Source organism: Lepisma saccharinum, chromosome 4 (assembly GCF_977018435.1).
Source record: "Lepisma saccharinum chromosome 4, izLepSacc3.1, whole genome shotgun sequence".
NCBI classification, from domain to species: domain Eukaryota; kingdom Metazoa; phylum Arthropoda; class Insecta; order Zygentoma; family Lepismatidae; genus Lepisma; species Lepisma saccharinum.
The window spans coordinates 35,864,227-35,891,619 of record NC_139232.1 but is presented as its reverse complement, the minus strand read 5'-3'; the positions used below and the strand labels follow the sequence as shown (position 1 = coordinate 35,891,619).

The 27,393-nt window shown below is 36.5% G+C and overlaps 2 protein-coding genes across 5 annotated transcripts in view; one reads left to right on the top strand and one right to left on the bottom strand.

The window, feature by feature from the left end:
• LOC145986417 (centromere protein S-like) overlaps positions 1-27,393 on the top strand; it is a 710,010-nt gene that overhangs the window by 121,592 nt on the left and 561,025 nt on the right. The window lies entirely within an intron of this gene.
• LOC145986415 (multidrug resistance protein homolog 49-like) overlaps positions 1-27,393 on the bottom strand; it is a 137,128-nt gene that overhangs the window by 95,384 nt on the left and 14,351 nt on the right. For 3 of the 4 annotated variants that reach the window (XR_014441591.1, XM_083120402.1, XM_083120403.1), the window contains exons 2-6: positions 20,007-20,093; positions 15,694-15,842; positions 13,818-13,959; positions 11,298-11,398; positions 10,809-10,980 (exon numbers count right to left, since the gene is read on the bottom strand). Coding sequence is in view for 3 of the 4 variants with exons in the window: in XM_083120402.1 (XP_082976528.1) it covers positions 10,809-10,980; positions 11,298-11,398; positions 13,818-13,959; positions 15,694-15,842; positions 20,007-20,060 (618 nt within the window). In the remaining variant the exon portion in view is untranslated. The remainder of the gene's footprint in view (positions 1-10,808; positions 10,981-11,297; positions 11,399-13,817; positions 13,960-15,693; positions 15,843-20,006; positions 20,094-27,393) is intronic. The other variant, XM_083120404.1, reaches the window with a different exon arrangement.

Below are 27,393 nucleotides of genomic sequence, written 5' to 3'. Positions count from 1 at the left end.
TTCGGCAGACCTGTGCTTACCTGGTGTCGTAAATTTCCCCCCGGAATTTCCTTCCTTTCTAATTTTCTTAATGAAAGTGTCCGACATTTGAACTGCAGCCGCCGCACGCTTTGTAGTTTGACTGACCGGAAACGTGTAACATCCTTCTCTCGCTTCATTGTCAAGAAATTTAACAACATCCGAAATCACCTCTCCGCTCTCACTATGTACGGTTTTGTCCTTCATTTCGGTACAAACAACATACACAAAAGACACACTCGAACTCAATTGACCTTTCGTCCATGTAAGTTTGGCAACATTGAAAGGGTGTCAGAAGTCGAGCAGTCCTTGCTACCCCCCCACCTCCCACCCGACCCAACCCTCGATCAGCTGTACACAAAAACGTTCCCTTCCTCCTGTGTGCTCTCTCTGCGGTCTCTGAGACACAACTGTGATGGAGAGAATCTTTCATGCTTTGCGCGGAGTGATACAATGGTTACGCATCAACCTGTAGTGCGGTCCCAGCTGACGTCACTGTCAAGATAGCTTGCACTTTAGTATAAATTAAAAGATGAACGAAAAGCGTTTTTGGCTATAAGAAAACAATTACACGAAAGGAGACCTTAAACTGATAAAGAGTCATGATTTTGCACCTAATGTGAGTGTAGAACTTTGGATTTATTAACTTTGTCGGTAAACGTGGCAAGTGGCGAACAAAGTTCTTCTTGGAAATTAAGGCTAATAAAAATACTATCTCCTATCAATCATGTCTGAAACACCCTTGTTTCTATTTTATGCAAGATAGCTTTATACGAAGAAGAATATTAAATGCAAAGGTAAAGTTCCCTGTGCACATAGCACCATGTCATGAAGGCACGTTTAGGGGATGTAGGGGTAGGCCCACACACATTCTCGATCTCGGCCATTTTAGAGGTGATATGATCAGCACCACTCTCCAGCCGCCTTTACCTCCCAGGGTTGCCCCCATGGTACACCCATTGATTTGAGGCTGGGTGAACCCCAGAGCTGCTTTATGCGGGGAAAACGCAGGAAAGAATTCAGACCTTAGATCACCCACATTTTATAAATCCAATCATGTATCACAGACCTACAACGTTAGACATATGAAGTCAAGCCTTCATTTCTTTCCTAATACTTGTTACATTTAAGAGAAAGAGAGAGTTTTCATAAAATATAATAATAAGTCTAATATAAAATTAGTGTTTAACTGTGGTCGAGTGAAATATCCTTTTTTGGTTAATAGTATAATAAAATTATTTATTTTATAGTTTGATGTTTTACTTAGGAATATATTAATTTTCAATTTCCCGTTGCTACGTAATGACGGGGGGCTTTCGAGAGGGAGCGGCATCTACCGCCACCTCCCAGGGCATCAAAATTACTAGCGCCGGCCCTGGTGTACACTGTATGTAACACACCTTATTACTGACTTCCTTGACCTTGGATGTACAGGGTCAAGGAAAAAAAAGAAATGAGCATAATTTTCTCTACGGAGAAGATATTGAACCTAAACCAAAAAGAACACAAATAATAAACTCGACAATGTAAATTGATGAGATTTAGTAAATCATTTAATGAAGTGACTAATCGCAAAGGACATAATCAGCTCAGATCCTATTACTTCTTCATGGTATGTGACGTAAAGTTCCCACCCAACCGTTTGACGGCGTTAGTGGCTATCTCATCTCCTTTTCCACAGCCTGTAGTACACATCCTCATCTAGACATTGTTCTTGTTCTGGTGTTTAATATCTGCATACTGAAACACTGTCGTTTTGTCATTTCACGTGACTTTACATTGAAGTGATGCATTCACTTGGCCGGTCACACGTCATCGCAAGCAAAAACTTCAACCGTTACCATGGTTTTGGGCCAGGGCTGGGTTAAACTGTAGGTCTTTATAACACATCTGTGCATAAAGTAGACTTGAAATAAATATTGCTTTTATCTTTATTTTTGTGCTGGAATGAATATACAGTACTAAAGTGTTGATAATTGATCTTGGAAATTAAGAAAGTCATCAGTATTTGTTTTTGCTATTAATTGAATTCAATATGTGTGCAGGTGGAATTAAGCTACTGTATTATCATTCTTTTGAACAATTATAATAAAAACTTAATGCACAGCTAATTAATTCTGGTATTCTTAGACCCAAAGGCTCACTAATATTTTTAGCTGTAATTCATGTTTTCTCACTCTAACTCACTCCCAGCTCATCTGCATATTTTATCCATTTACTTTTGTCTTGTATGACAAAGCCTAGAAATTGTTTGAACATAATATCATATTAAAGTGCGTAAAAAGTTTTCACCTTTGCAGTGACCAAGGATTCAATGGTACAGCTACACATTTTGATGCATCCCGAAATATATATTTTTTTATGCAGTTGATTTTAACTAAGTAAACACTCTGGTTTTCCTAAACATGAAGAATCATTGTCACAGTAATACAAACCAAATCCTCATTAAGATCAATCCAATCATGATCTCCATACTGATTTCCTTCAGGTCCATCTCAGCATTGTCTATTTTGATCTTCCTACAGATCTCTCAAAATCAGATTTTTCCAATAAGTATCCTGTAAACTTATGTGTGCTACATGATATGATATGATATGATTTATTTCATTCCTTTGACCATTGTACAGTGGTTGTTTTCCACACATGGTATGGAACATGTCAGCACATTACAGTTTATAATTATTTTCAAATAGGTACAAGTATGAAGATATTATACATAACATTTAAAAACATTGATTACATTATAATTGATTCTCCTTGTTCGTGCTGTTAGTTGCAAGGTTTACATTAATTTACATACATATAATAGATAAAATCAATACATACATATACATGTCCTAGGAGTTCATTTAGGATGTGACAATTTGCAATTTATTGTCAGGTACTCTTCAACAGAATAAAAACAATGATCTAATAGGTATTTTTTTACATGCTTTTTATATGAGGTAGCTGATTGTATTATTTTTATGTCACTTGGAAGGTTATTGAAACAGTGAACAGCCATGTATTTAGGTCCTTTCTCAAATAATGTGGTGTTGTGTGATGGTATTGTGAGGTTGCTGCCATTCCTTGTATAATATTTATGTGAGATTTGAAGGAATCTAAGTCAGTTTTTACATACATCAGCAGATGAAGTATATACAAGCATGGTAGGGTGTTTCATTTTTCCAAAGATGTGATTTTCATATGACTTTGCTTACGCCCCGAGTCTCAGTGATGTAAAAGATATATATGCCAAATTTCAAGAAGATTGGATACTATTTAGGGGTTGCACACTTTGATCACTTTTATCTCAAACTAGTGAAATTTCTAATATTGAAGTGCTTTGTACTAAAGGGCTTCTCATGTATTTCTTTCATCTTTTGCAGGTAATTGAACTTTAAAATGGGAACAAAAGAGGAATTTGGCTGCTAGAAAAGGTGCCTCGTCGTGAGTTTTTAGGAGCCCGGCTCCCTTCAAAGGAACAAGTACTTTTTGTTTATATTTACCATCACAAGGAAATGAAATAAACATTTTTGAATGCTGCTAAATCTACCAGTACTAAACTACAGGAAGTGTAGAGGAAAGCAAATATCCCTGTTAAGACGGAGGAGAATATCCGTGCTGGTATACAGAAGCTGTACAAAGAATACCAAAATCTGGGTAAAGAGAAATCGAGAAACACGGATAAAGCAAATGTGAAACGGCAGATTTGGAAAGGTGATCTCGTCGAGTTATTTGACATTTCCCGGCAAAATGTGATGGGCATGACTAGCGTATCACAAGAAGATAAAGAATTTCTTAGGTCACAAAGAGAAGATCGTATGAGTTAGTCAATGAGTGGAGTAGACAAGGTTTTCGCCTCGAAAATAAGAACTAATAGTAGCTACAAAAGAAGACAAAAATGATTCATATAAGAATAAACATTTCAAAGCTATCGCTGAAATCAATAAGACAGTTATACTGGAAGACTCATCTCCATCATCAGCGCCTAGAGACGAAGAAGCCGAGTTTTCACCTCCAGCAACGAAAAAATTACGTTCAAGTCCTAGATTAAAACCTCTTGATCAGACACTCACGTCTACTTGGGATCGAGAACAGCTTTCTATTCGACAAGCAAGTACTTCATTTATAGCAACTGCAAAGAGCCTTGGCCAAAATGTTTCAAAAATTTCTGTATCTCCAGCTACCGTTAACCGAGCTCGGGCGATCAAAAGAAGTAAAATGGCAAAGAAAATCGAAGAGTCACTCTTTGAAAATCCTCCTCATTTGGTGTTGCATTGGGATAGTAAACTGTTTCCCTCAGTTGCCCATGGGAGTGTCAAAACTTTGGAAGATAGAGTTGCAGTTCTAGTGACTAGCAAAGGTTTTTTGCATTTTCTTGGCGTACCTGTTGCCCTGAAAAGCACTGGTGAGCAGATGGCTGAAGTAGTTATTCGGGAAGTGGACTCATTTGGGCTACGTGACAATATCATCGGTATGTGTTTTGATACTACAGCATCTAATACAGGACTGATCCAAGGGGCATGTACCAGAATTGAAAGGGAATTCGGACGAACATTGCTGTAGTTGGCTTGCCGTCATCACACCCATGAACTAATATTGAAAGGAGTGTTTGAGAAGTGTTGTGGCGTACCATCAAGTGGTCCTGACATCCAGATTTTTCGGAAGTTCCAAAGTCTGTGGGCTTCACTTGATAAGAAGTCATATAAGACAATGCTGGATGAAGAAAGTCACGTTCAAGACTTTCTAGAAGAACAACGAGTGAAAATGGTTAACAACATCCAAAATGTCCTAAAAGATGGAAGTCATCCAAGAAAAGACTACAAAGAGTAATTACAACTCTCACTCCTGTACCTAGGAGGTTGGTCTCAAAACGACCTCAGTTTCAGGATCCCAGGGGCTCTGCATCAAGCAAGGTGGATGGCAAAGGCAATATATGCACTTAAAATTGTCCTCTTCACTAAACAGTTGAATATTCCTCAACGAATTGAAAGGAATGAAACGGGTTGCACATTTTGTCAGCTTCATATATGTTCGCTTTTGGCACGAGGCAATTGTAAGTTGATGGGCTCCAAAGAATGATTTGGATATGCTACAGCTTCTGAGCACTTACCCAGATGCAGATGTCAAAAAGATGCTCTCACAGTTGCTAAGAGACACCTTTGGTATCTGTCAGAAACAAACGTAGGATTGGCTTTTTTGGACGAACGTACTACACAGGCTGATAAGGAAAATATGACTAAATATTTAGAAACCAAATCTGCAAAGAAAAAGGAAATGAAACTATTAGAGGGTAAAAACCTAGTTTTTGAAGGAAAAGACCTGAGCCATTTCGTTACTAATAAAACAAAGACGTAGAATACTGCAGTGATTCTCTAAGGAGCCATGTGAACGCTCTTAAGGTGGTCAATGATACCACAGAAAGAGGAATTGCTCTGATAAAAAAGTTTAACGAATCGGTCATGGACAAACAAGAAAAACAATTCTTGTTGAGGGTACTTACGTGAAATTTAAAAGATTTCGTAATTCCGCGTTGCACAATTTAATGGTTCAATCCTATTAATTTCGAAGATCCACTGTCTTCATTCACAAAAGGGTACGGCGTTTGAAGCGGGGATGGTACCGCGTCAGTGCATTGTTTGTTCCCGGGCGGCGGTGGTTGCGATTTTTCCCGTTCGGCAGCACTGGCGCGCGCATCTTGGTTTGCGTCGTCTGCTTCCTGTTGTCCGGTGGCGTTGTCGGTTGGGGGTTGGGGGGCTGGGCCGTGTTGCTCGGTAATGTGCCGTTCCTGTTCCCCGCGTGGCTGGAGGGGGGTCGAGTATGTGCATAGCATCTTTTCTTTTTCAGGTCGGGGATCTTTCTGAGGACAGGGTGCCAAGTTGGGTGTGCTTGTCCATTGTCCAGGTTTAGTGCTGGTTTCTGCTGGATGATAGCATGGGTTTCTTTGATGGTGTTTTCTATGACAGAGCCGGTTGGGTGAAGTATGGATATGGAGGAGATGGTGTGGTTAGTGGAGTGGAGGTGTTGGGAGAGGCCTGATTTAGGTGTGTCGTTTTTGGAATCTTTTACATGTTCGTTAATCCGTTCTTGGACGGTGCGGATGGTTCTGCCAATGTAGGTGTTGTGGCATTGGCATGTGGTCTTGTAGACACCGGGGGATGCAAGTTTGGGTAGGTAGTATCTCTTGAAGTTGGGTAGTGCTCTTCCGATTTGGGATATGGGTTTGTGTGCTACTCGGATGTTGAAGGGTTTGAGGGCCTTGACAAATTTTCCAGATGTGGTGGGGTGGTATGGAAAGGCGATCCATTTGGGTTTAGGGTTTTGGTTCGGGTTATCTCTGTTTCTTGGATGTCTGAACTGGGTTTCTGTTTTTGCGCACCACATGGATAGTTGGCGCTCGGTGTAACCGTTGTTTAGGCCTATTTCCGTTACGCGCGCTATTTCATCTTGCAGGTCATCTTCTGTGCAGCTGTGTGTGAAGGCTCTTCTGTAAAAGTTCATCCATACTCCAGCTTTCTGTTTTGGTGGGTGGTTGGATTTTGCATGGATATACTGGGTGCCCGAACCTGGTTTCCTGTATACGGATGTGACGAACTTGTCTTGGAGTCGTCGGATGCTGAGGTCGAGAAAGTTGAGGCGGCCATTTTGTTCCCTTTCAACGGTGAAGTTTATGTTGGGATGTATGTTATTGAGGGCAGTTAGGAGAAGGGTTAGGTCCTCTTCCTGTTTGTAAATGACTATGGTGTCATCGGCATATCTTTTGTATCTTATATGAGCAAACTCTGGTTGGGTGAGAATTGACTTCTCGGCCACATGCAGCACTATGTTGGATAGGGGTGCAGAAAGGGGGTTGCCCATCGCTAGGCCCCCTGTCTGGTGGAAGAAACTGTCCTCGAACTGGAAATAGTTGTGGGTGAGGCAGGCTTGTAGAAGGTTGCAGATTTCATCAGTTACAAATGGAGGCGTGTTATTGCTGAGTAGCCACGATGGGCAACCCCCTTTCTGCACCCCTATCCAACATAGTGCTGCATGTGGCCGAGAAGTCAATTCTCACCCAACCAGAGTTTGCTCATATAAGATACAAAAGATATGCCGATGACACCATAGTCATTTACAAACAGGAAGAGGACCTAACCCTTCTCCTAACTGCCCTCAATAACATACATCCCAACATAAACTTCACCGTTGAAAGGGAACAAAATGGCCACCTCAACTTTCTCGACCTCAGCATCCGACGACTCCAAGACAAGTTCGTCACATCCGTATACAGGAAACCAGGTTCGGGCACCCAGTATATCCATGCAAAATCCAACCACCCACCAAAACAGAAAGCTGGAGTATGGATGAACTTTTACAGAAGAGCCTTCACACACAGCTGCACAGAAGATGACCTGCAAGATGAAATAGCGCGCGTAACGGAAATAGGCCTAAACAACGGTTACACCGAGCGCCAACTATCCATGTGGTGCGCAAAAACAGAAACCCAGTTCAGACATCCAAGAAACAGAGATAACCCGAACCAAAACCCTAAACCCAAATGGATCGCCTTTCCATACCACCCCACCACATCTGGAAAATTTGTCAAGGCCCTCAAACCCTTCAACATCCGAGTAGCACACAAACCCATATCCCAAATCGGAAGAGCACTACCCAACTTCAAGAGATACTACCTACCCAAACTTGCATCCCCCGGTGTCAGAAGATGGTTGGCAGAACCATCCGCACCGTCCAAGAACGGATTAACGAACATGTAAAAGATTCCAAAAACGACACACCTAAATCAGGCCTCTCCCAACACCTCCACTCCACTAACCACACCATCTCCTCCATATCCATACTTCACCCAACCGGCTCTGTCATAGAAAACACCATCAAAGAAACCCATGCTATCATCCAGCAGAAACCAGCACTAAACCTGGACAATGGACAAGCACACCCAACTTGGCACCCTGTCCTCAGAAAGATCCCCGACCTGAAAAAGAAAAGATGCTATGCACATACTCGACCCCCCTCCAGCCACGCGGGGAACAGGAACGGCACATTACCGAGCAACACGGCCCAGCCCCCCAACCCCCAACCGACAACGCCACCGGACAACAGGAAGCAGACGACGCAAACCAAGATGCGCGCGCCAGTGCTGCCGAACGGGAAAAATCGCAACCACCGCCGCCCGGGAACAAACAATGCACTGACGCGGTACCATCCCCGCTTCAAACGCCGTACCCTTTTGTGAATGAAGACAGTGGATCTTCGAAATTAATAGGATTGAACCATTAAATTGTGCAACGCGGAATTACGAAATCTTTTAAATTTCACGTAAGTAATCTTAAACCGTGTTTACCGCAACCACCATGAATTGTTGAGGGTAGTCGAGCATCACAGAAAAGTCGTCGCCAAGCGAACAAAAGAAGGGATTGCATCGTTCAAAGTTGATTAATATAACACATGTTTTGCCTATCATATTACCTATTAATCTTAGTGTCTAGTTTTAATATTATTTTAAGTTTGTGATTTCTAGTTTTCCCAATAAAAGTAATTAACATTGAAAAATCATATTTTTTGCCAACTTTTACAAAACTGATCAAAGTGTGCAACCTCTAAATATTATCCAATCTTCTTGAAATTTGGCATATATATCTTTTACATCACTGAGACTCGGGGCGTAAGCAAAGTCTGCAAAAATTTTACATTTTATTTTTTGCCTTACAAAATGAAACACCCTAAAGCATGGTGAGGGTAATATGCCTAAATTTTTAAACAGTCTTCTGCAGGGTGTATTTCTCTTAGCTCCTGCTATTATTCTGACAATTTTCTTTTGCAGCACAAACATTTTATTACTATTAGTGGAATTTCCCCAGAAGATTATACCGTATGTTAATAAAGATTGAAACATTGTGTGATATAGTATTTTCAATGTTTCTAAGTTTGATATTGTTTTCAGTGTATTAATGGCAAATATAATTTTACCTAGTTTTGCGGAAAGGTGATCTATGTGTGGGTCCCATTTTAAGCTTTCATGAATCCATACTCCCAGGAATTTGACTGTTTTAACGTGATTTACTGTCATATTACCTAATGTAACATTTGGTTCATTTATCATTTTATTCCTTGTGTGATGGAAATTGACAGCCACAGTTTTGCTGCTGTTTAATACTAAATTATTGTCAGAAAACCATTTGCTGAGTTTGATTGTTACATGTTTGATATTAGAGTTAAGGGTTTGTTCCTTACCACCGGTGATGGCTACACTTGTATCATCTGCATGAAGAGTCGTTTTTGCTGAATTTAAATTTATTGGCAAATCATTAATATATATTAAGAAGAGTAATGGTCCAATAATAGAACCTTGTGGAACTCCACTTGATATTGTGCAGGGTTTTGAGACAAAGTTAGATTGCACACCGTCATCCTTTCTGTGGATAATCTCGACTATTTGCATACGACTGCTAAGATAGGATGTGAGCCAATCATGTGCGATGCCTCTTATGCCATAATGTTTTATTTTTTGTAATAGTTTTTCATGGGGTACTAGGTCGAAGGCTTTTGTTAAATCTAGAAAGAGTCCCGTGCATTGTCCCGTTTTGTCTAATGTTTCTCTTATATATTCTAAATATTGAAACACAGCAGATTCAGTTGATTTCCCTTTGCGGAAGCCATGCTGAGTATTTGAAATAAGTTGTTGTTTTTCTAAAAATGATACAATTCGATTGTTCATGGTAGCTTCTAAAATTTTCGAGAAGGGGGAGAGGAGAGATATTGGTCTGTAGTTGGTTAAGTTGTTCCTATCTCCTTTCTTGTATATTGGAATTACTTTTGCTTCCTTCAGCTTTTGTGGAAAAACTCCTGCAGTGAAGGACAAATTGATTATGTGGCACAGTGGGATTGCAATATATTCTTTGCATTGTTTGACAACATACAGGTCTCTCCAATTAAATTTCTTTAAATTAAATTATTATAAATGCATTATAGAGCAGAAAACAGTGAATAAAGTTTATGATTATTATCTTCCTTCAACTATCTCCTTTACACAAGGTGTTCCACTTAGGACTACAATAAAATAAATTATTATATTTTCTTTACTTACAATGATTTATTTCCAAAACTTCTTAAATGCGTACATAAACTCAGAAAGTTTTGTTACGTGCCTAGTACACTTCAACATTAGTGGCACATCAAATGTCTAAATGGTATTCCACTCTTGTGCATTAGTTCTCTAGCATTTGTGGCGTCACTTGTACCTCGCAGTCGCAGCATGAATTATTTCGTGTAAGTTGGGCAAATCTCGAACATTTGTAACCTACACCTGTTTCTTAAACCCCACAAGAAGAAGTCAAGCACAGTGCTCATGATGGCCATGTCATGAACTGAAATCCTCTCCTAATCCATTGCATTGAAGTAGCTATCGAAAAAACATCGAATTTCTTTGGCAAAATGGCATCTTGCTGAAAGATTGTTCCTTCTGGAAGTTGAGGCACAGTATATTCATGTAACATGCCCATGTACAGATTTCAATTCTGCAAGTGCCAAGTCACAAAACAACTTCTGTTGTGGCATCAATACGGTGACTGACGCAGTCTCTGCAGTTTGAATGACTCTATAGCTCCTGTGCATGCGCAACCTGCCTTCAAAACTCGCAGTTACTCTTCATAGTGATACCAACTTTCCATCATTCAAACTAGTTGTTTCAATGTTATGAATTTTTCTTTTATTATAGTCCTAAGCGGAACACCCTGTAATTTACTCTGGAAAATCATTTATACACATGGTTTTATATTGTTCAGTGTACAGGTTTGTAAGTCGATACTTACCTTAGATACAATTGCAGTAGATATAACAAGAATAGGTGTTGCACATAAAACAACAAGTGTTAACTTCCAACCATACACAAAAGCTATTGTTAAATTTACAATGAATGAGATAGCGAGGTAGATAAACATTCCAACTTTTTCTCCAATGCCATCCTGCATCTTGCAAAGATCCCTGAAAAAAAATTGTTGGAAAATTTCATTGTGTAAATGATGTGATTAAAACGGTACAATTACAATCCACAATTGTGAAGTAATGCTGTTTTTTTTTTAAGATGGTTGTTACATTGACTGCTAAAGTATGTTTCTAAACATAAAAATGTATGTCTTTGAAAAGATTTCCAATTACTTAATCAGTACCTTTTAACACACAACTTAGATATGTCTGACCATGAATTATATCAGTAAATTATCTTTGTTCAATGAATTCAGTCATGGATATTGACAATTAAATTTCACATATTTATCTAAGTAAATTTTTAGAAAACTTACTCTGTCACTCTGCTAGCAAAATCTCCAGTCTGATGTGTATCATACCAACCGATGTCTTGCCGTAATATTGATTTGAAAAATAAGTCTCTGATGCGTAGAATCTAATAATAAAATAAAATTAGATATGTACAACATAGTATAAAGCATGTAATGCCAATTTGAGATTTTGAGATATATACTATTCCCCCCCCTCTCCACAAAAATGGAGATTAAGGACCTTGTTTCCTTAAAGAATATTAATTTTCTGATTTAATCAGATCGACGCTACCAATTCTTTAGTGCATACAACAAAAGTAAGGTAAAGGTAAAATTCTCAATGTATATAGCACCGTGTCATGAAGGCACATTTAGGGCTTGTGGGGATAGGCCCCCACACATTCTCGATCTTGGCTATTTTGGAGGTGATGTAATAAACACCATGCTCTGGCTGCCTTTACCCCCCCCCAGATACCCATTGATTTGAGGCTGGGTTATGCAGGGACAAGACAGGAAAAATTTCAATCTTAGATCACCCTGGGTCTCCCACTTGGCAGTCCTACTGACTCTCTCTCTCTCTCTCTACAAAAATAAAAACAAAAAACATAAAAAAAACAGCAAACTGTTTGCTACATCATTTTTATAAGAAAAAATATTTACAAGCAATTTATATTGATTTATGTTATATTTACATTGATGTTTGTTTAATGTTTAGCTCTAAACTTGTACAGTAAATTTGTCAATTATTGCTAACAGTGTAACTATTCCATATTTTTTTTTAACTGACTGTAATTTTTTTTGTTTCTGTTTTTTACTTATGTATTATTGGCCTTTTTTATTTCAATATTAGACACTCACTGTTTCAGAAATTTTAGCCCATGTCAAAAAACAAATGTTTGGTAAAAATTTTCTTTAAATCTTGTGTACATTGTTATTCTCTTTTATATTAGCCTTTTACAATATTACTGCGCCTGTTTATTTCCCAGTAGGGACCCATTTTGCTGCTTCATTCGTGATTGACCTGGTACTCATAGACTGGATTTAAAACACATTGGACCCATCTCCCTGCATGTAAATAGCCTATAAATTGTTGCCATTTTCAAACTGGCAACTATTCATGCCTGTTAATTTTGAAGGTTCAGTTTCTGATACATATTTATTATTGTGTAAAATTTATATCCTAATTAATTTTAGGAATATCATATACAGTGTTTGATATCTAAGAAATATGTAAGCTTACTAGACGCAATATTAAATCATATTCTTTTTACCGGGTGTTTCTAAAGTTTGTTTCCAACACGTAGGAGGTCATTCTACAAGTAAAAATAAACACAGAAGTTCATGTGACAAAATGCCAAAAACAGCACCCATTCAGATTTATTGAAGTGGGATAAAATGTGAAAATTATGTTTACAATGGCACAACGGCCAACCATATGACCACAGCGAAGGGTGTTCCACAAAGAAATGTGGCATGCTGGATTCAAAAAAGCACATAGCAGATGTGTGAAGTTCATGCGCAAGGGATTCCCCAAAGGAAGTGAATGGGTCTGTTGAAGTCAAGGGGGTAGGGAAGGGTTTTATGGAGTGATTAACATGGGTGACCCGGGCGATGTAATTTGGGCAATGTTTTTCTTCGCAATGTTGTGTTGTCGATATTTGTACATACCCGCATGCAGAAAGGCTGAAGCGTGACCTTGACTTTGAAAATCGTCTGTGATGTGGTTCCCTTGGCACCTCCACTCTCCACAGAGTGAAACTAGCACAGCACCACCACCATCTTAGTTTTCCTACGTAATGGTGATGTCCATTACAAATATTCGCATTCTTCTTGGATGTCAGTCTCCACATATCACTTTCCGTGGATAACACATCTTGCTAAACCCTTCCCTATCCCCATGCCTTCAACAGACCCATTCGCTTCCTTTGGGGAATCCCTTGTGTTTCAACTTCACACATCTGACATGTGCTTTTTTGAATAGAGCATGAAACATTTCTTTGTGAAACGCCCTTCACCGCAGTCTTATAGTTGGCCGTTGTGCCCCTATTTCCTTGTAAACATAATTTTCACACTTTTCGGCATTTCGTCACATGAACTTCTGTAGAACTTCTTGTAGAATCACCTCCTAATCATTGGAAACAAACTTTAGAAACACCCTGTATAATGAAATTTTTCAACAAAATATATTATATGAGAAAGTTGGCTTGCAAAATGAAAGTTTTTGTATATTTTTCATACTACTTGAATCCTCAATGTCACAGTTAATAGTAAATCTAAAAACTAGTCCATTAGTTCCATTAGTTCATTTCACTTTTTGAAATAATTTCCACGTGTCCAGCTCTGCTTTTCTAAGTATTGACTTAAACATTTATTCACTGATTGTGGACATCAATCTAGTTTCTCACTAAATATTTGCCACTGTTTGGTACACTCTCAGTATCAGTGAAACATACATGATAATCCATGTCCTGAATAGTTTGAAAATGACAACCTGTGTGTATGATTTAAAAAGATTTCTCTCAGAAACTGAATCCTGGTTTTTACCTGACTTTCTGCAGCATAATTCAAACAAGCAACAAATATATAATCCAGAAGAAATATTGACAAACCAAGAAAAGTACATGCAATTCCAAATTTGCTGATTTCATGCATGAATTCCTCTGAGGTCATTGTTGAATTTTTGGTTCTGAAACAATCAAAATACATTTATTTGATAGCACTTGAGGTTTTAAGAAAATGACATAAAACCATCCCTATCATGAGGTTTAAAAATATAGTTACGAATTTGAAATGGTTTAATTTATTTACATTATTACCTATTGCAATAAATAGATTTTGATAGATTTTTTATTATTTCTATATTCTTGTAATTGATTCATTGAGAGTCTTATACAATTCATTTATGATATCTACTAGAGTGACATCATTATTGGAATAACTGACAACAACAACACAGCAACTCGAAGACAAAAAATATGTCAAATGAAAGAAATACTCTTCTTTGAATTGTCCTCGTAATTAATGATGATAGAACAATTATTTAAAATACATTGTCGTCCACATCACAAATTATTTTGCATATTATATGTGATACACATGAAAAACAACAACATGTGGAAAGTATGTGAATGGCTTCATATAATGTATTTTTTTAAAAAAATGACCTGATTATAATGATATTGGATTAATTTTTGTATTTTGAAGATATACAAATATATATATATATATATATATATATATATATATATATATATATATATATTTCACATTTTGTTGATACAGAATAAACAGCATAAATGGTGCCATTGGTAAAGAGAGAGAAATATTTCACTTGAAATTTTTGAAAATTTTGACTAAAAGAACATATAAACACAGTATACAAACTGTGAATTCAAGTTTAACAGACTCTACAATAAAGTGAAACATACGTACTTAAAACTCTTCCACAATGCACATTGGTGATTTAATTAACATATCATGCATCTTAAGGCAAATTTTATATATATAGGGTTTACCAATAAGAACGATATGATTTTACAATGAAATAAAATAAAAACTATTCCAGATACAATCAAACTTTTTATATTATTTTGAAGCATACTTTATTACATTATGTTTTGAATAACACGTCATTTAAGTGTCCACCTCGACTTCGTGCACACAAGTGAATTCGATGAACCCAATCTTAATGCATCAAGGGTTCATGGTCTGTTTCAAATAACCCCACAAAAAGCAATATAAAGGAGTTAAATCACAACTTCTTCGAGGCCAACTAACAGTTGCATTTCTTGAAATTATCCTTTCACCAAACTGTTCTTGCAATACGTCGATACTGGGATTAGCAGTGTGACATGAGCCACCGTCTTGTTGGAACCACATGTCCTCGAAATCAATTTCATCTAAATTTGGGCAAAAAAAAATCTGTTAACATCAATCGGTACCGCTCACCAGTCACTGTAACTGCATCTCCTACCTCATTTTGAAAAGAAAAATGATCCGATGAGGCCACCATGTCATAAACCACACCATACAGTGACCTTTTGCGGATGCAAGGGCTTCTCGTGAATCTCTTGTGGATTGTTTTCATACCAAAAAAGACAATTTTGTTTTTTAATATCCACTTAACCAGAAATGAGCTTCATCTGAGAAGATAATTTTTTGTCCAAAATTATGATCCGTTTCAAGTTCAATAGAATGTCTATTTTCATAATTTTTTTTGATAATAACCAAACGTTCTTGAAGCATGTATTTAGCCATGATCAATTGTCACAGTATACTAAACACAAATGACAACTAGTGACAGTTATAACATTTGAATCATAGTTGCCAGTTCATTTCAAAATCATATAATTCTTATTGGAAAACCCTATATATATATATATATATATAGTGTGTGTAAAATCCTCATAAGTATACTTACTTATCTATTTTTTGAAGTTGGTAGTTCACAAATGCATCGGTTAGTTTACTAAACATAATCATGAATGATGGTAAAGTCAAACCAACAACTATAGCTGCTGCAGAGCCTACAATAATGAATAATTTCTCTCGACGTGTGGAAAATCTAAACTGAAACAGAAAGAGACATTTTGAAATAGAATGTGTTTCAGTGCAGTATGTAATGTTTTCAACAACATAGTAAATTACAATGATGCATGTATTACAGTTAAACCCACATTTATGTAAAAAATATATTGAAACTCAGTGGGATTGTTCCAACCCAGAAGTGTCTTGTGACGATTGTTCATGTACCAATATCCTGAAGATAAGGATACAAATTGCCTTTAGGAATGGCTCCAAATGCACAAAAATTTCTAAGAATGATGCTAATCAACTTAGTGGCACAACCACAGGGGGCCAATCAAAGTGTTGAAAAATAATTCAAATCGTTTGTTCGAACACAAATGCTTTAGCACCAACTTGTGGCCCCTTTTTGCATAATTTACGAAGGTAATAACGGCTTTGATAATACTTCTACTTCTACTACTACTACTACTAATAATAATAATAATATTGATGTTCATCATGGCTCGAATCCCGGCTTGGGCATGGATGTTTGTGACTGTCCATTCATCAATTTCATCATCACCATCTTCGCAAATTAGCCAAAAGTGGCACAAAAAGCAAAGTAAAATAAAGCAAATCAGTAATAATAATAAAAATAATAATAACAAACATTATTATTTTTAAAGTTATTATTATTGGTACCTTTATCCTGGCACTTGCCCCCTGCCCCCAGACAAAAATTCATAGTTGCGCCTCTGAATAAACTTCACAATATGTAACTATGATCATAAAAGTTAAAATGGCTGCAGACTTTGAAATGCAAAATAAATATGGTTCTACGATTCCAAAAACAAAATTAACATTTTCCATGCCACAAAATTGTTTGGTGCCATGGCAGAACAAACCAGATTAAACTCTTTGTTATTGGGGAGGGAGGGGGTGGTGGGTAATAAATCCTCTCTCTTAAGGAACAGATAAATCTTTTGGACAAAATTATTTGTGCTGTTTAATTCAGGGTGGCTACTCACCGGGAATTATAGGAATTATGCTTGAATTATTGGCTCCTTGAATTCTACTTGAATTTTTCTCCATAGACGTGAAAAATTACAACTTTTATTAATCCAAATCATATTCAAATTATTCATGTATTTATAAATACCCTGAGGCAAGTTTTTCAAATTTGAGCTTTCATTTTCATCTAGGAAGGCAACAAATGCTGTGTGAAAAATAAAACAAATCTCTCTCTCAATCCGTTTACTTTGTTACTGTCCTTTCCAGAACAATCTAACAGATGAAAGATTATTGCAAGGTATCTTGAGGTTGTTTAGGTGAATTTGAGTTTGACAATTAACAATTTTTTGTACATTTGTACATCTCGTAACATCTGTGACTTGTGTTTTTAGATGTATTTCGAGTCTAATTATGTGAAATTGTAAACGGTGGCGTAAACACAGGAGGGGAAGGGCAGGGGCCATTGCCCCTGGATGGAAATGGGTTCTAGAGGGTCAAGAGGGACAAACATTGATGGCCCTCCAGGGGGCAATTCCCGCCCACAACTTCACATGTTTTGCAAATAAAAATTATTTTCGAAAAATTTTCTTCCTCGCTTCGCTCGCAACTCCTCCTTTTCTTAGTCTTACCGTAGGTAGGAGGCAGCAAGAGTTGGCCCTGGGTGCCGGACAATCTAAATGAAAAAAGTTGTTAAATTGTTTGATCGATTTGTGGTTTTAAGTCCACTTAATCCCGATCGGGTTACTGTGCATAGATTGATTGATTTATGCACAGAAAGGCTAATCAGGACTGGACCTACAGATTAAAGTAGGATCCGAACCACTGTGCCATGTGCCTCCACCAGGTATCGAACCCAGGACCACTTGATCACAAGGCGACGATGTTACCACTACACCATCGAGGAGACACAAAAGTTGTAAAAGAGAGATGTCCGTGAAATTATTTGCACCCGATTAAATCAATATTGATTTCAGCCTGCAAAAAATTAGATCCAAAAATTATCTTGCTCGCTTCGCTCACATTGTTTCATTGTTCTCCATAATACATTGTATTGTAAATTATCAGACAGAAAAATAACACTTGTCTTAATTGATTTTGTTTTAAACGCATGAACAATTGTTTTGAGGAAAAGGAACATGCACATTTAAGAGCGAATTCATGTAATTTTTGCTGTTATTTTATTGTGAGATGGATGAATTGGTTGTGTAATGTATTTAAATAATATATGTTGTATATAATATGTATTAAAGAAACTTTGAATACGTACACAATTTAGTGTCCACATCGCTCCATGTTGCATATATGTGAAACATATATCGTGCATGAAAGTTATACATGCTAATGTAAAAATAATTATATTTGGGATGCATTTGTCAAGCATTTTCTGTCTCAAAAATAGTTTGTGTGCTTGTTTTCCATTATTAATGTGAAATTGTATGTGTTGGAAAAATAATTCAAATTGTTTTTCGAACACACATGCTTTATCATCAACTTCTACCCACTTTTTGCATAATTTACGAGGGTAATAACGTCTTTGATACTACTACTACTACTACTACTACTACTACTACTATGACTACTACTACTACTACTACTACTACTACTACTACTACTACTACTACTTATTATTATTATTATTATTATTATTATTATTATTATAACAACAACAATGTTGGTTCCAGGTTCGAATCCTGGCTTGGACATGGATTTTTTTTGAGTGTCCATTCATCAATTTCATCATATCACTCATCTCCATCTTCTCAAATTAGCCAAAAGTGGGACAAGAAGCGAAGTAAAATAGAACAAATCAATAATAATAATGATAATGTTATAATAATAACATTATTATTAACACTAAATTATTATTAGTACGTTTCTCCTGGCACTTGCCCCCCTCCCAGACAAATATTTGTGGTTGCGCCTCTGGATGTAAATGCCTAGGTAGAAACTCAGCACCTTAAATTATATATTTTAATGTACGTATTCCGTTTAATTGAATTACAATTTTTGTATCTTGAAATCACATAGACCCTTTATATTAATAAGATATTTGTGAATGTTGAGAGGCAGTAATACGTAAGGTTGAAATAGATAAAATTTCTGCTTGAATTTCTGGAAAGTTCACCTTGAAAACTGGGAATTATACTTGAATTTTATCATGGTCCTAGAGTAGCCACCCTGTAATTGGACGTTCGAAAGATATCAATTTTAATTTTATATTACCATTTTTTAGTGCTTGAAATCTATTCATTAATGTTTGTGTAGCAATTCAGTGGTTAGGAAACAATTTTAGCCTATGCTGTTTTTTTGTGCAGTTCACTGACTGAAGTCACAGTGACTACTTCATATGCCAAGCAGCTAAAAGAGAATTAGCAGTAGTAATGAGACTCATGTTATAAAACAGATTGTGCTCCTCAAGCTGCTGCTCCTAACCGCTACATCAAAATTACTGCTACCCTAGTAGACCAGATATCGTTCATGACAAAGTCTTCCACATGGCCTAGTGAATCAAATTCGGGCAACTCTGTTTATGTGGACATTGGTTAAACTCTGTCAAACAAAACAAATGTTCTATGCCAATGTAAATTTTTAGTGAATCATTTCTTGTTTAATCTGACCATGAAATTGTTCAGTGTTCAACTTTGATATCTCCATGAGGCAGCCATGTTGCTTTGCAAATTCCAGTTAAGCTGCTAACTATAAGCTACCGCACTTCCACTTACCGAGTTAAGTGTACATTGAAAGAACAACATTTTAACAAACGTTCAGTTACATTCTAATTTGAACCTGAATTGTATTTGTATATAAAATATGTATGTTTTATGTATTTAATCGTATTTTTACATAAAATAAATTGATATGTGTGTCAGAATATTACAATCTTAAATAAGAAGCACTTCAAGTAAATTTTCCACCACTTTAACGAAACAAAATCTATCAATTTACATAAATTATACATTTATATCTGTTTTCAATGGTAAAGCACAAAAAATATACTCTTCATTTATGATCTAAGTTATATTAACATTATCAAAGTTCAGTATTGTTTAAGACACTACAAGCACACAGAGAGAGGGAAGACCTTCCCAAGACCATAGGGGTTATCACTGTCACCTCGCAATCAACATGTTATGGATTTAACTTCAAGTGGAGGTAAATTGTACAAGCATAAAAAAGACTTCAAACAAAAGAACTCATATTTATTACTACACTTACTAATTTCATAAAAGATACTCTAGCTGGAGCATTGTTGTCTTCCTCTTGCTTCATTGCTGTTGCTTTATTTCCTTACATGGAATGTACCTGCAATTTATTAAAGTTATATTTATTTATTTATTTATGACTTTGTTTACATGGCGAAGTTAAGGCATCAATGCCTTCTCTTCCACTTAAGCTTTAATTATAGTGTTCAATTTTTTCTTTACAATTAATTGTATTCAATTAAAAAATGAAAAATGTAAATGAAAAATAAAGTGACAATAGAAAAATAAGTAATAAAAGTAAAATTAAAATAAAATAAAAGTAATACAGTTTGCATACGAATGCAAAAAATAGATTAACCATTAATCACAGTAGATTATTTTTTACTAACACAATAAAAAATATATCTGAAGAGTAAAATTAAAAATAAATACAGTACAGTTTCCATATGAACACACACACATTCACACACAACTACCTATAGAGAAAGCAAATTTCATTAGCTAAAAGTATTATGCATTGTTTTCTGGGAATTCATTCTAGGTCCAAAATGTTTAACATGTGTACTTTTAATTTTCTTTTGAATATTACAATTGAGGAAGAGGCTTGGATATTGGGGGGACAGTCTGTTCCGGTGTCCTACAGAAGTAACGGTAAAAGAATTGTCGTAGAAGTTACATCTGTGGAGAGGAATGGAAAGCAGAGATTTTTATGTGATCTGATGTTGGGGGAGTGAAAGTCCGAAAGATATTGAAACCGCCTGGAAAGGTATTTTGGATCTTTTATTTCTAGGACTTTTTACATTAGGACAAAGTTGTGGTAAATCCGTTGGTCACTTAATTTTGGCCATTCGACCTTCGCATAATACGGCATCAAATGTTCAGAATATTTTATGTCAAACATGAAGCAAATGCAAGCATTCTGGATTTTCTGCATGCGTTTAGCTTGCAATAATCAATTATAGGAAAGACAAGAGATTGAACAAGTTTGGTTTTTATACATTCAGAGAGAAAGTTTTTAAGCTGGTAGAGAGAATGTAGTGCACCAATAGCTCTTTTACGTACTGAGGTCACGTGCTCTCTCCAGTAAGATGATGGTTGAGTGTAATTCCCAGATTTTTAACTGTTAGTGGAGAGAGGCAAGTGTCTATCATTGACCATGAGCTTAGGGAGATTTAATTCGTCAATTTTGTTCAGAATCTTGGGGGAGTCTACAAACATTTACTGGGTTTTGGTTGTGTTGACATGCAAGCCAACCACTTGTTGATTTTCTTCAGGTCATTGTTTACACATTCGGTTGCATACAATATTTCTTGAGGAAACAAAAAGTATAATTGAAAGTCGCCGGCATAGATGTGATACCTACAGTGGTTAATCACAGACGGGAGGTAATTTATATACAGTATAAACAGAAAGGGGGGAGGGGCAGTATGGTGCCTTGAGGGATCCCACACTGGATGCTTTTCCAAGATGACTTTGATGTAGGTCGACGACACATTGTTGACGTCCATGCAGATAGGAATGGAACCAGTTAACTGTAGAGTTCGAGAAGCTGAATAGGAATGATAGTTCAGTGAGTAAAATTTTGTGGTCAATGATTTGGAAGGCTTTGGTAAAATCGAGAAGATCAAGGATTGTAAGTTGTCTACTGTCCATAGCTAACATCATGTCCTCGGTTATGTTAACAAGAGCCGTGCATGTGCAGTGGTTGCTATTGAACCAGATTGAAAGTGGTCTATTTGGTTATTTTGTGCTAGGAAGTGATGGGTGTGACCACTAATAAGATGTTCTAGAGCCTTAGATATAGCTGGGAGGATGCTGATTGGTCTAAAATTGTTTGCATTGGTTTCGTTGTTTGTTTTAGGTACCTGGTTGAGTTTCCAAAGTGACTGAAATGTGCCAGAAAGCAAGGATAAATTAAATATGTTCGTGATAGGAATAAGGACGTGGTGAAGGTTTTTTTTTTGATCATGAGAATGGAAACTTCATCTACTCTTACGGCTGACGATTTTATCTCAATTAAAGATTTTCTAACTTGTTCCGGTGAAATCCAGGAAAAGCAATATTTTGGAATATTTGTTGAGTGCGTTGCGATATTCTGAATAGTTTCACATTTAATGCTATTTTAAATAATCGACAGGTCACAGAAATGGTCATTCAGTACATGTGGTGCAAATTTTGGACTGTCGTTGTAATTTTTCTGCTTCCAGACACCTACAATTTTCAATTTTTTCCCAGAGAACATCCAATTTGTTTTGGTGGTTGAGCAATTTGTATGCGAATCAGCGCTTTGCTTTCCTTACCTCCTGATTCCAGTGGTTTTTCAGGGTTCTATAATTTTCAAAGGTGGATGTGCTAGGGTCACCGTTCTTCACGTCATTCCTGTATTTGGTGTAAGCTCTGTCTCACATGACCATAAGCCGACGTACGTCGTCAGTCAGCCAGGAGGCAGAGGGGCATGAGACTCGTTTCTTTCTGACAGGAACATGTTTATCGAACAGTTGAAGAATAAATGAACTTGCTAATTTCGTGCCACGGAATGAGGGCAGTGTCTTTGTTCAGGCGGGTTTAGTCGATGTTCTTAATGTCCCTGTAAGATACTTGTTTGGGCTTAAATTTTGGAACGCGGAGGTTATATGATACGTGAATTAAATCAGGATAGGAAATCACAGGCACCGGAATTTGGCTGTGGCTCGTTACGCAATTTTCGTCCGAGATCAGGATGACGACAAGCCAGGAGTCTGAAGTGGCCGTGTGGTGGGTTGGATTTACGTGACAGATTGTGAGATTTAATATAATTTTAGTTTTATCTTGAATATTGACATGATGTAATTGCCTGTGTGAAAGGTTTTTGCCTGTACAAACGTTAGACATACAAATTAACTTTTTTAAGAACTAGAAGATGGAATCTCAACTGCAATTTGGAGGCATGGTACATATAGTATATGCAAGCAAGCTTAATTTTGCACTCAATTTTCACCACCCAATCCAGTGCTTTATGTCCTATTCTTGATATTGCTACATTTACAGCTTAGGTAGTCAATTCAGTAGGGTATCATGCCACGTGGAAGACCAGGGTTCGATTCTCAGGATGAGTGATTTCAGGTGGGAATTTTTCCACCATAATGTTTGCATCGAGTGGCTCAAGAGTTCACCAAGCCCCTAATAAGGGTAAAGGCAGTCTAAGCATGTTGCTGATCACATCACCTTCAAAATAGCAAAGATTCTGAATGTGTGGTGCCTCCCACCCCGCATATGCATTCACATGTTCAAATGTGGAGAAAGTAGCTTTACATATTACCTATAGGTGCTATAATTACGAATATAAGGAATGCCACAAAGCCTTAAGAGGTTGACTCATGGTCTTGCAACTAAAGGCTCCTACAATAGTTCGAGTCCCAGTGTGCCCTTCATCAATTTAATCTAATCATCATTCATCTTCATCACCATGATTAATGTAAAGAAATGCACATGTAATGTTCCTTCATCTGCTTTATAATAATTTAAATATTGTCATCTCCAGGATTGGGTATTTACGTTTAAAATAGAATACATAGAAAACACAAAATAAGTAATAAAAAAAAAGAAACTGTGAAATGCATAAAAAACTTACAAACTCACAGATTGTTGGATGCTTCCTGAAGGAACTATAGTAATCCAGATGTTATATATTATTTTATTATTTATTTTTTATTATACATTTGTTATTCTCTTTATGTATTATTTAACTACCTGCCATTTGAAAAAAAGGAGAAAGCTTCAGTTTGCAGATAGAATGCAGATTACCCTGGTCTAGAGCCAAAAGGGTTTCAAAACCAAATTACTTGAATTTTAATAATTAGAGGATGCTGATTACAAATAGGGCAATGGAAATTCTTACCTGACTCTAGTTTTTTAAACTGCCACTGTTCCAGTATGTCACATATTGTGATGCAATGTCCCCCAGAAATTGAAGAATATTTATATATTTAGTTTTCGAAAAAATGTAAATTCTTTCAGAAAGACGCTTACTAGCAAATTCACATTCAGACAAAGTGAAATAGTTGTATTTTTTGTTTGTCTTGATTTTTTTTATGTTGAAGTGGGTCAAGAGGTCATGAGAAATGTACTGTGCAATTTTGAGATCCTGAAAAAAATCCATTGTCAAGTTGAAGGTCATATTCTACATTTTAATGAAATGTTAATTATTACGAGTAAGTTCAGGAAGCTGCATCTCTGGAAAGCAACATCAAGGATTATCTATTACAGAATGAGACAGTGAGCATTTTCTCTATTGACTTGTGAGAATACTTTTCTAAGGTGTTATAAACAACAGACTATAACCATCTGGCGGGGGAAGACAATGTACTCGAACAGTGAGGAACTATCGATTATTGTGCATATCGATGTTTGGAGGCTCGATACTTGAAAACCAGATCGACTTTTTGTCCATTGGAATATAATAATTAAAAGAATCAATAATTATAATTGTTCCAACTTGTCTTGTATTGTGCAAAGGAAATACCTATAAAATATTTTAATTTCTTATACATTTATTAGATATATATGACATTGGGTCATGTACTGGTTTTCGTAAAATTCAAGACAAGAAACAACATTTTAATTCTTACACTAAAACTCTTACTTAATACTTCAAGATTATAATTGATTCCTAGATTTTTAAATTTACATTGAAGTTTTATTATTGCAATCCACGTGATATGTAATGAGATTAACAAAATAGCACCGGAATATCTCTCCTTTGCACTAAAATAACAAACTACCTGTAACGCAATACATTTACCACAGAACAAATATTGTTCTGTGGAGTTACAATGAAAATTCATCATATGCAAATACAGAGCAAGAACGTAGCCACATAATTTTAAACTGTAAGAATTTGTAACATTGACTACACACATTTTCTTTTCATTTGATTTGTCAAAGTTTACCTTGCACATTGTCTTCTGTCTATCTGACATTCATTAAAAATCATTTACTATTCTAAGATGTAAATATGTATAGGTTTTCCTTGAAAAATAACTATTCATGTAGGCTATGCTGGCAAAATTAATTTGTAGAATATATGGGAGATTTATTTTTCAATTAAACTTCAATTTCATTCTACATCAATATAAATTACATACACACACAAAATGTAGAGATTTCTACCCTTACTTAGAGTGATCAAACTCAACCTGTCTGCTTTGACACTTCTCAGAGCAATATTGTATTTAATCAATAGAAAAGGTAGAAAGATAAGCTAGCATAATCTTACACGATACTTAGTCAGGATGGAAGTAAAAGTTTTGTAATGAGATGTCCACGTTAAACATGAATATCTAATTCATGCTTGGCATAAGATATAATACACATCTTTCACAGCACAAGGCTTAATCACAAAACCAATCACCATGAATTTCCTAAACATACCAAGAATAGCATCCCTATTTATTTCTTCCACTTCCTCATTCATATTCATCTCTTCTCCATCATCCTCTATATTTCCATTTAGTAATTCATAGAAATACTTGTGCCATCTTCTGCAGCATTTGCTTTTGTCTCCAATGAGGTTTCCATCATTGTTTTTGTAGAAAGCAGCTCTTGATTGTACCCTCTATTCAGACCTCTTCTTCTCTTGTAAAACATTTGTGTCTCATTTCTGTCCTTCATTTCATCCAACTCTTCTATTTTCTTTCTCTCAAACTGTGTTTTCATTGTCCTGCAAATCTTATCTGCTCTTCTCCTTTTCTCTCTGTACTCCTCCACTTCTTGTCTTGTTCACCATTGAAGCATTCTTTTCCTAGCTTCATTTTTGTCTCTTGGATTAGTGCTGAGCATTCCTTATCAAACCACTGCTCTCTATTTGTGTTCCAGCTTTCCTAGTGTATTTTCTGCCACTTCACAGATGATTGTTTTCAACATCTCCCACTTAGATTCTGCTTCTCCTGTCTCCCATACCTCCCATTTTTGTTTCCAGTATCTCTGTAGGCTTATTTTTGTATTCCTTTCTTAATCCTACATGCTTCAGGCCCTTGACATTGTGTTTCATCTTTCTTATTTTCTTTTAAATTATTTCCAAATCTATTTTCTGCCTGTACTTGACTTTCACTATATAGGGATCTGTATCACCATCAGCACCTCTAGAACCTAACCTACATAATGTTGGAAAGAAAATTAGGAAAAATAAAGAAAGTAATGGTCATTTGTAACAATTAAATTTCCAATTCAACGGAAAATTATCTGTCAGAATTGACCTTCAAATATTTTGTATCCAACGACAATCCATAATGACTCCCAGATTCGAATATTTGGAACTTCTCTTCTTTCTCTCTCTAAGTCCCATATATGGACCAAATACCCCTTTTTTCGTCATTTCAGCGAGGAGAAAATCTTTCTGAATCGACCTTCAAACCTTTAGTATCCAACAATATCGTCAAACACACATTGGATCTCCAGCTATCTGTTCATGAAAACAGTTTACGTTATGGCACCAGGCCCATAGCTAGAACTGATCTATAGGGTGCTCATGGGTTTTCAGGGGAAGGGGCTTTGTAAACCAAGTCAATTTTTAAAAGCTTAACAGTATTAAATGAATATAAATTTTGTGTGTGTGTGTGTGTGTGAGGTGGGTCATTAAGTTAATATAAAATATGAAATTTCGAAATATCAGACAAATAATACACTGTTTTCTATATCATCTAAAACGTCTCTTGAAGTGCTAATTTAATGCTACTGACATCATCCCGTACTACACACTCCATACTACTTTCGATGATACAGATATTTATATCATACAAGAAAAAATGCACAATATTCAATAATAGTGCCTAGCATACATTCTACCCCTGCCCGAAGCAATAAAACTCCCCATCGTTCACAAAACTTGGGAGCTGTTGGCCTTTGACGTATATGTGGAAGGAATGTGGATAATGATGTCAAAGTCACAGATTTCTTGTAGATTAGGCACACACAGGAGTTGTACTACGTAGAAATTTTCAGCGAGAAATGCAGGCTCGACCAGGACCCGAACCCAGGTCTCTGGCATTGCTCGTGCCATTGCCGGCCTGGCCTCACCTGATCTTTCGCTGGCTCGGTAGCTCAGTGGTTAGAGCAATGGCACGATATGTCAGAGATCCGAGTTCGAGTCCTGCATTTTTCGCTGAAAATTTCTTCACAGATTTCTGTTTAAACGGGAGGCCGCAACAAGGACAGGGAAGGTACAGATAAAGAAGCTCCCCTACGAAAGAACTTTCTAAACTCTAGAGAATCTTCTAAATACTTACCGCTAATTAGCCTTTGGCTCATAAACAAGATGGATGAATGTAATAGTTGCTGTTCATGTTCTGTGATTTTATCCTTCACCAAGTTGTGAGGAAAATAATATCTGGTGTCTAAATTTTTACTCTTCACTGCAAACAAAT